Genomic DNA, 9,091 nt, shown 5'->3' with positions numbered 1-9,091 from the left:
TGGCGCATTAGATTCCTGGCACCTGACACCATTAAGTACTATCGTGGGGTGTATTTTAGGAGCCAGAAAATTCCCCAGAGTACTTCATAGCTGAGGTTTCCACCAGTTGGCTCAGTGGTAAAAGAACTTGCCTGCCAATGCAAGAGACACAGGTTTGATCCCTGGGTCGGGAAGATCCCTGGAGGAGGAAATGACACCCCACTCCAGTATTCTTGCCTGGGAAATCCATGGACAGAGGAGCCTGGTGGGCTGCAGTCCATGGGGTCACAAAGAGTCAGACATGATTGAGCGACTGCACGGGTACGGATGTACCCACCAAAGCAAGACAGAGAGTGTCAGATGGATCAGGATTCTCGTATCTTATCTTGGGACAGTCTTTTTTGAGGGGAGAGGAGAGGAAGGGGGAGATTAAAATGGGGAGAAGAAATCTACAGTGCCAAATTCTGCAGCCTGAAATAATAGAGAAACCGAGCTATTAACCCAGGCAAATTCAGCCACAGGACTTTTTTTTTTTTTTTTTAAGCTGCATTTCATTCAGAAACTTAAGGCTCCAAAAAGTCTGGTTAGGATTGCCATGGCGGTTTATCCAAGTGGAGCTAAGCGTGGTTGTTCCTGTGAAATTATTTATACTTTTCAACTTTAAATCTGTGGTGAGCATAACGTTTCTAAATCTATTTCTCTTTCTATCTTAAAAACAGACTCTCATCTTTATTCTTCACTTCATTCCTAAGTGTTCTCACTCAAAGGACCCACTAGAAAAGATAACTCAGAGGGAAAGAGGGGAGCCTTTTGTGATGGTCCAGGTGAAGACCAACCCCTTTAACCAGAACTGCAGATGCAGGCAGTATCTACGGTTTATCCCTGGATCTAAAAATCTAAACAACAACAACCAGCTTAATAGATCAGCCTAATATAAACTTGGGGCTTCCCAGGTGGCTCAGTTGGCAGGAGACGCAGGTTCAATCCCTGGGTCAGGAAGATCCTCTGGATAAGGAAATGGCAACCCAGCCCTATTCTTGCCTGGAAAATTCCATGGACAGGGGGACTACTGAACCATGGTGGGTGGGCTACAGCCCATGGGATCGCAAAGAGTTGGACATGACTGAGTGACTGAACGTGCACATTCATTGTAAACTCTAATAGACCTGAGAATGCCATGAATTAGAAAAGAAGTCTAAGTAGGAATGTGTTAACTAGAAGAAGAGAAAAGAAGGAGAGAAAGAAAATGAAAAAAAAAATTTCAACAATGTGTTAAATTGGAGGAGGACATTGTTTTTTATCAGGATAATTGTGGATTACCACTTTAAAGAGAAAGAAGAAAAATAAACCAGTCTTGCATTTGTCCTCTGATATATCTTCTCTGTGTTCTACTCGGTCCCCAAGTGGAATCAACCTTACCAGAATTCACAGATACTTCTTTTGACATTTTGTGAAAAGTAAATAAATAAATGATAAGTATGACAAGTAAAATGAATAGTTCCAGCTGTGATGCACCAGTGGCATTTCCAGATTTTGTACTGCATTAAGGATTTATTTTTCACTTTGTTGCCTAGCAGAGAATTAATTGGAAGGTCCATCTAAACTTCCTATCCTTCCTTGGGATTAAGGAAAAAAAAATACAGTCTCCAATACTCAATGCCAATTCAGAAAAGAAGAAAAGCATTAAGTGGATAGGTGGTCAACTCATGATCTCTGCAAATATGTGTCTCTGGGGGTCAGTGTCACTAAAGCCAGATAAATATGTCAGTGGAATGAATGGTATATAAAAAAATATGCATATAAGGTTGGAAGGGCTTCCCTGGTGTCTCAGCTGGTAAAGAATCCCACTGCGACCCAGGAGACGAGTTCAGTCTCTGGATTAGGAAGATCCCATGGAGAAGGAAATGGCAACCCACTCCAGTATTCTTGCCTGGGAAATCCCATGGACAGAGAAGCCTGGTGGGCTACAAGGCCATGGGGTTGCAGCAGTCAGACACAACTTAGCAAGTAACCATACCACATGAGGTTGGAAATTGATTCCTTGGATGCATTAATTCAGCAAATGTTTACTGAGCTTCTACTCTGTGCTACCCACTCTTGTGCACACAGAAAATATAGGGGAGACCAAGGCAAAGGTTCAACTTCCAGGGAACTTCCAGTCTTTTTAAAGAGACAGACCATGAACAAATATAAATAAAATAATTTCAGAAAGTGGAGTGCTTTGAAGAAAACAGAACATGGTCATGGGATAAAGTACCTTTTGGGGTGGTTGTAGCTTACTTTAGGTAAGGGTTAGAGAGGGCTTCTGAGGAGGTCACATCTGCAGTGAAAATCACATGAAAATCTTAGGGAAGAGTGTTCCAGAGAAGAGGGCCCAGCATGTTTAAAGGCCTTGAGTTGGGAAAGAGCTTTGCACATTCAAGAGCAAAAAGCAGGTCCAGGAGACTGCGGCATAGAGAGTAAGAGGTCATCTGGAAGAAGATGGAGTTGGAGAACTAGGGATAAGCCAGGTCATCTAGGTCTCTTTAAGGCCATGATACAGAGACAAAGTCCAAAGTGAGATTCCATCTGGAGGAGGACATCAAGGAGTGGTTGGATTGAATGGGAATTATCATCGACGTTAATGGAGGATGCCTAGGATATTAATTTTTTTTTTTTCACTTTTGTCATAATAGTTGCCTGAGACCCTAAACATGTACTTAACCTTCTTGGAGTTTTAGCTTATTTTTCTATTAAACAAAAATTACTGCCACTCTTTACTGCTATGCCATTATCTCATTTAATATTCCCAAGAACCTTATAAGGGGAGGAAGAACTATCCCCATTTTACAGAGAAGGAAATCAGGTCTTAAATCAGGGTATAAATCAGGTCTCCATCAATCACCCCTCTCTCTTATTGTGCTGCTGTTGAGTACATGTTGCTAGTTTAAAACATCATGTTCATGGGCCACGACCCAAAGGCATGAAAGATCACGAATGAGGGCCATCCCATTGGAGGCTGTGGATCTTGAATCACCCTTACAGCCAAGAGCCAGAGCAGCTGGGATGACTGTGCACCATTTACCGCAGGCAGCAGGCATCTTCAGGAGAACACCGATTTCCTAACCAGAGCACCAAGTCACCATCACAAAGTCTCAAAGGGACTTGATGTTTGACTTTGAAGGCAAATCATTTCTAGGTTTGATATCTTTTTGTTAGAGACAGATAATGCTAACTTATTCAACATCTCTTCAAGGTGCCCCAAGAATAAATAGGACCGTCTTAATCTCTTATTCTCAGTCAGGAGGCCTGAGATGTTTCTTGAGAGCAGGAATATGATAGGTGCTATAAACTTCTTTTTAAAAAAGAAATGCTGCATAAGTACTGTGTGTGTGTGTGTGTGTGTGCGTGTCTCTCTCGCTATCTATCTATCTATATACACACAAATATATATATATACATGCATGCTCAGTTGCTTCAGTCGTGTCCAACTCTTTGTGACTGCATGGACTATATAACCTGCCAGGCTCCTCTGTCCATGGAATTCTTCAGGCAAGAATACTGGAGTGGGTTGCCATGCCCTCCTTCAGGGAATCTTCCTGACCCAGGGATCAAACCCACGCCACTTATGTCTACTGCATTCACAGGTAGGTTCTTTAATACTAGTGCCACCTGGGAAGCCTGTATATAAATATATATAATCAAGCGTTGAAGAATTGATGCTTTTGAACTGTGGTGTTGGAGAAGACTCTTGAGAGTCCCTTGGACTGCAAGGAGATCCAACCAGTCCATCCTAAAGGAAGTCAGTCCCGAATATTCATTGGAAGGACTGATGCTGAAGCTGAAGCTCCGGTACTTTGGCCCCCTGATGTGAAGAACTGACTGGAAAAGACCCTGATGCTGGGAAAGATAGAAGGTGGGAGGAGAAGGGGATGACAGAGGATGAGATGGTTGGATGGCATCACCGACTCGATGGACATGAGTTTGAGCAAGCTCCGGGAGTTGGTGATGGACAGGGAGGCCTGATGTGCTGCAGTCCTTGGGGTGGCAAAGAGCGACTGAACAGAACTGAAGACATATAGACACGATTTAACCAGCAAGTGTCCTGTAGTATGTATGATGTGATTTAACCAGCAAGTATTATTTCCTTACTTCTCCATCCCCGCCCAAATATACTATACGATGTTTTTATAACTAAGGGGAGTGGAAAGGAGGGAGTCAGAGGCAGCGACAGCAAGACCCGGGAGTCCAGGAGGCTGGCGGAGGTTTCTGTATCACGCTCAACCGCGTAGTGAGAAGCTGGGGAGTGAGGGATGGGATGAAGGCTGCCTTGGGCAGAATATCACCGTTTGCTGGCCGAGCTCTGGTCGGCTTCCTCCTGGAGTAACAGATGGCCACTGCGGGCTCGCCAAGCTTCTTCCTGCCTCTGCGCTCTCCCCTGCAGGTTCAGCCTGGATGTAAAAGCCGCACTCTCCTTCGTGCCAAGTCCTGGAGGCCCGGAGGCTCTACCCCCCGGGGGCAGCGTGCCTCTAAGGCCAGGGCAGGCCAGACCAGCCACTCTTTCGCCAGGCCAGCCGACTCAGCCCTCACCTCTTCTGAAGTTCTTGGACCAGCCAACTCCTGGGTCCTGAATTCCCAGAACATCCTGCCCACCAAGGGTGGAAGCTACCTTCTCCAAGGCCCTCCCCGGGGGGGGGGGGGCGCATCAAACCTCTCACCCTCCGGGGGGGTCCTGGGGTCCACCTCGCCGCCTTCACCTTCGAGAACCAGGACGCGCTGCCGCCATTCGCGCTTCGGTTGGGCTCCTTCACCCCCAAAGAGGCACGTCCCCGGAGAGTGGCCGCGCGGTACTGACCACCAGGCCCGGAAGAGCGCGCGCGCGCGCTCGGGCACTACCGCGTGCAAGCCGCTCCGGCGCTCCTGCTGACTCAAGGGGTTGATTTTTATTTCTATCTGGGGAGACTTCAGCCTTCGCTGCCGCCTGCATTTTTTTTTTTTTTCTTTTCAATTGCCGGAGTTTGGCTTAATATACCTGGGAGAGGAGCAGGGATCGGGCGATCAAAAGGCGCAGCGCGCGCGCGCACACACACACACACACGCTTGTGCTCACTCCTCCGGTAGGGAGCTGAGCGTGAGCAGGCAGGGTGTTGGTGCGCGCGCCTAGCTCGCGCGGGGGGTAGACCAGCGTGCACTTGAATGGGGAGGGCCGGGATTCCGGGGCGCTCGGGCCCCTCCTCCCTCCGAGCCAGCCAGTCCCTCGGCCGAGCGCTCGGGCTGCCCTGATTTGCTCTCGGGAGTGCGCTATTTGCATACGACTTGCCCATTCGTGAATCTGGCGCCCCAACTCCTCGCTTCGCTTCACCTGTGCCTGCCGGTTCCGCGCGCTTTGCAGGCGCCCGCCCGCCTCCCGGCCAACTCGGCCGCCCGCCGGGCACCTCCTCGCGCGGCTTCGCGGCTCCCCCGCCCCGCCTCTCTGCGCCCGGGCCACGTCGGTTTGGGTGGCCGCTCCGCGCTGGGTTCCTCCTCCTCCTCCTCTTCTCTCTCTCTCCGGTCGTTCTTGTTCCTGTCTTCCTCCGGCGGCGGCTGCCTTTTCATCCCGTTGAGAAACCCGGCCCGCAGGCGGCTGCTCCGTGGCGCTCTTCCAGAAAACGCAGGGTTCACAGCCTCCGCCCCCCGGAGCCCTTCCATCGAGACTCCGAGGACCCCGCGAAGAACTCTCAGCATCTGCAGCCCCCCTTTTCCTGGGAGTTCTGCATTGCATCGCTCGCCAAGTTGGGGAAAAAAAAATGTTCAAACTGCTCGGATGTTGGGATAAACTAAGCTGAACCTACTTGGGTCTCCTGCCGTCTCCTCTTCTTCTTCCTTCATTTCCACCTTCCCTCCGTGTGGCTTCCCGGAGTGTGCAGTTAAGTCATCCGACCCGAGGTGCCCGGCGGAGACCAGGAGGAGCTGGAAGGGCCTCCCCTGACATGTGTGGCATTCCGGGGCTCCCTAGGAGGGTTGCTATACCTGGGTGTACTTTGGCATCGTAAATTTCAGCTCCAGGAAAGGGGAGCTTTTGCCTTATTTTTTTTTTTTTTAAGTAGTTTTTTTACCCCCCATCATCTGTCTTGAAAACGCTCATTCCTTCCCTGTTTTCCAAAATCCGGGCAAGTATCCCTCCTGCTATGATGGGTCCCTGGGCATCATGAACTTAATTATTCCTCACTGGCTGGAATTCAAACTGCCCATCTGTGGGGGTCCTGTGCGTTGACCATGCACCTGAGAATCCACGCGAGACGGAGCCCTTCCCGCCGGCCGGCCTGGACGCTTGGGATCTGGTCCCTTTTCTGGGGATGTATCGTCAGCTCTGTGTGGAGTTCCTCTAATGTGGCCTCCTCCTCCTCGCCGGGGCCTCACTCTCAGCACGAGCACCATTTCCATGGCAGCAGGCATCACTCAGTGCCTATTTCTATCTATCGCTCCCCTGTTTCCCTTCGAGGAGGGCACGGTGGGTCTCTCTGCTCTTTATCGTTTTAATGGGGCATAGCAATTCCGTAACCCACTCGCCTTTCAGGTAATGTTAAGGGTGGGAAAAGAATTTGGAAAAAAATTGGATTGAAAATCATGAAAAGCATCGCATGTGCATGACGGAACAAAATGCCCAATTTCCCCTATAAGCTGGTTTTTTCTGCCCCGTTCCCATTTTCTCTAATGGGTCTGCCCCACCTGGGCTGGCTTGCTTATTCAGGGCTGCACAAGCACTGGTATTCTCCTCTTTGGACCCTTCTGCTTCCTTCACCCAACAGATGGCAGGCAACTTATCAGATAAGTCCCCATTGCTGCACTTTTGAGAATCCATTCATTCACCTTGTTTTTACCCTTCTTCTCTCTGATCTTGTTGGAGAGCTAGTCCTGGGAAAATAGCAGGCAGCAGGAATCCTTATGTCTTCAGCCTGAAGTTGATTGAACTGCTATAAAGTGGTTAAGGTTGGGGTGGGGGGAAGTAGCTGAGTGTAGAGAGGCAGAAAATTTTTTTTTAATAAACAGTGGTCATTACTGTTCATGTGCACAGCTTTAAGTTTGTCCACATGTCAGATGGAGAGAGCAGCTATGATGAAAACTATACCCCTAATATTGCTAACTACCTGGGAGGAGGCAATGCATAAGATAAGGCAAAGTCCATTTATAATTTACCCAAGTGTAAATTGTTGCCACTTCAATCCCCCCACTGATGGGAATTTGTTTCCACTAAGGGAAGCATGGGTGGGCTTGTTCACACCATACAAGTTTGGTGTGTTTTGCTCTAAACGACCCTCCTTGCATAGCGAGTGAAAGAGATCTCTGGCTCTTAAAATGACAACTCAGCTTTCAGCAGGCTACCTCTGAAATGGGTGATGTACGCCGTGGAGGCTGGCGCTTGCTGTAGTAAACTGTTCTGAAGCTTCGTTATTTGTTTACTATGCACTCCACTCTGACGGGGATCACAGAGCCCACCTGCAGGAGCAGCCCTTTGGGGAGCAGCGAGAGCAAACCGCCCTGGAGGTCCCCTGCCCTCGCGTGTATTTTGAAGACCTGTCACATCCAGACCCCACTGGGAACGTCCGCTCTTCCCACCGCCTCCCGGCCCTGGGTTCCTGCTCTGTGCTGTGCTGTCTGTAGTGTTAAGTGGAAGCACATGGAGAAAATGCCAGCACGTCCTCTTGCTCTGATTCTTTCTTTACATTTTATTTGATGGAGTCGTCAAGCGGCTCAGAGCTTGTACTAGTTGGTGGAGAGGAGGTGCTGGGGAGGAGGGAATGCTTAATCTGGTTGCTGTTTTCTCTGTGATTCCTGCTGGGTTTTGGTGTAGGCTTTCAGAAGAAAAAAAAAAAAAAAAAACCCTAGGAGAGGAAAGTACCACAACCACCAAAAAGGCAAAAGCAATTTAATGGAAATAGAAACTGTTAGTTTCTAAGGAGGAGAGGGACTGGCAGTGGGGGGTGGGATTGTAAAGGGTGAGAAAGGAAAAGAGAGGGGTGGGAGATGGAGGAAGCCAGACAGACTATTACTAATAGCCATAATTAAACGCGGAAATGCTCAGCGATAATTAGCTAAATTTTGCTAATTAGTGTAAATGATCAGCAGGGAGATGAAGATATGCATTTGTTAGAGGTTATACAGGCTGGCAGGGTCTCTATGCTTTCTGTCTGGGATATAAACAGTTAAAAGCAGCAAGTAGTTAAGTGAGGGAATGTGTCGTACTTCCCTGGGATTCTTAAATCTGTCAATCTCTTCCTCTCCCCTTGGCTTCATCCCCCTCCCTCTCTCAGTCAGCTGAGGGGCCTAGAGGGGTTGAGCCCAGCACAGGTTAAACACAACTCTTCTCTATTTACTTTATTTCTTCCCTGATTGGTTGCTCAGGACCCTCTAAATCTTCTTAACTGGTTCCCAGTCTACTTCCTCATTAACCTACATCTGATAAGATTCCGCGCCACAGAAAAAGGAGAACCAAGTAAGTAAATGATTGGAGACCCTAGAAAAGGTCCTCAGTTCCCATCAGAGCTGTAGAATGCAGTGAACTTAAGAATCTAGTATGACAGAAGACAAGACAGCTCACAGAATCAACTCTTTAGTGTCTCCTTTCATCCCTGAAGTCCTATCCCATTGATCTGGGCTTGGAGACGGGATGCCTCTATATTAGGCAGGCTCCTTGCATGTTCAATTCATATTTGGGGGCTTGAAATCAAGAGAAGTAGCAAGCAACAAGACACCCCCAACTCTGGCTTCAATCCCATGTCTAAGCTGTGCCCTTTTCTGCCTGAAAGGACCAGAAGACCCCTCATGCTTCCTAATGTCCCTCATTCTTACTTGGAGTTCCCTTGCTTTCCCCTCCTCCAAGACAAAGCCGTAGCTATCAACAATTGTTTTCAAAGATGTTTTGGATGGAGGTGGTAGGAGGCTAATGGTTGTTACTCAGTTTCCTCCAACCTGATTCCAGAGTTAAAAGCAGCCGTTTCTACCATCTGTGAGGAAGTAAATGTCCTTCATTCTGGTATAAATGAACACTAGGACCTTAAGTCCAATAATGGTCTCTGGACTCAAGGAGATGGTTTTTTTGTTTTTTTTTTTTTCTTTTCCTACCCTTGTTCCCTTTGTCCATTTCCTGAGAAGC

At 48.2% G+C, this 9,091-nt stretch overlaps 1 protein-coding gene across 3 annotated transcripts in view; it reads left to right on the top strand.

Annotated features, from left to right (window-relative positions):
• The first annotated feature begins 5,439 nt into the window (after positions 1–5,439).
• Positions 5,440–9,091, top strand: part of NRXN3 (neurexin 3) — a 621,447-nt gene continuing 617,795 nt past the window's right edge. The window contains exon 1 of one of the 3 annotated variants that reach the window (XM_040225989.1): positions 5,440–6,448. In XM_040225989.1, coding sequence (XP_040081923.1) covers positions 6,214–6,448 — 235 coding nt within the window. In that variant the 5' untranslated portion in view covers positions 5,440–6,213. The remainder of the gene's footprint in view (positions 6,449–9,091) is intronic. The other 2 variants (XM_040225988.1, XM_040225990.1) reach the window with 2 other exon arrangements.

The sequence above is a fragment of the Oryx dammah genome, unplaced genomic scaffold (assembly GCF_014754425.2).
Source record: "Oryx dammah isolate SB20612 unplaced genomic scaffold, SCBI_Odam_1.1 HiC_scaffold_26, whole genome shotgun sequence".
Classification (NCBI taxonomy): domain Eukaryota; kingdom Metazoa; phylum Chordata; class Mammalia; order Artiodactyla; family Bovidae; genus Oryx; species Oryx dammah.
Note: the sequence above shows the minus strand (reverse complement) of the source record. Positions and strands in the feature narration are given on the sequence as shown.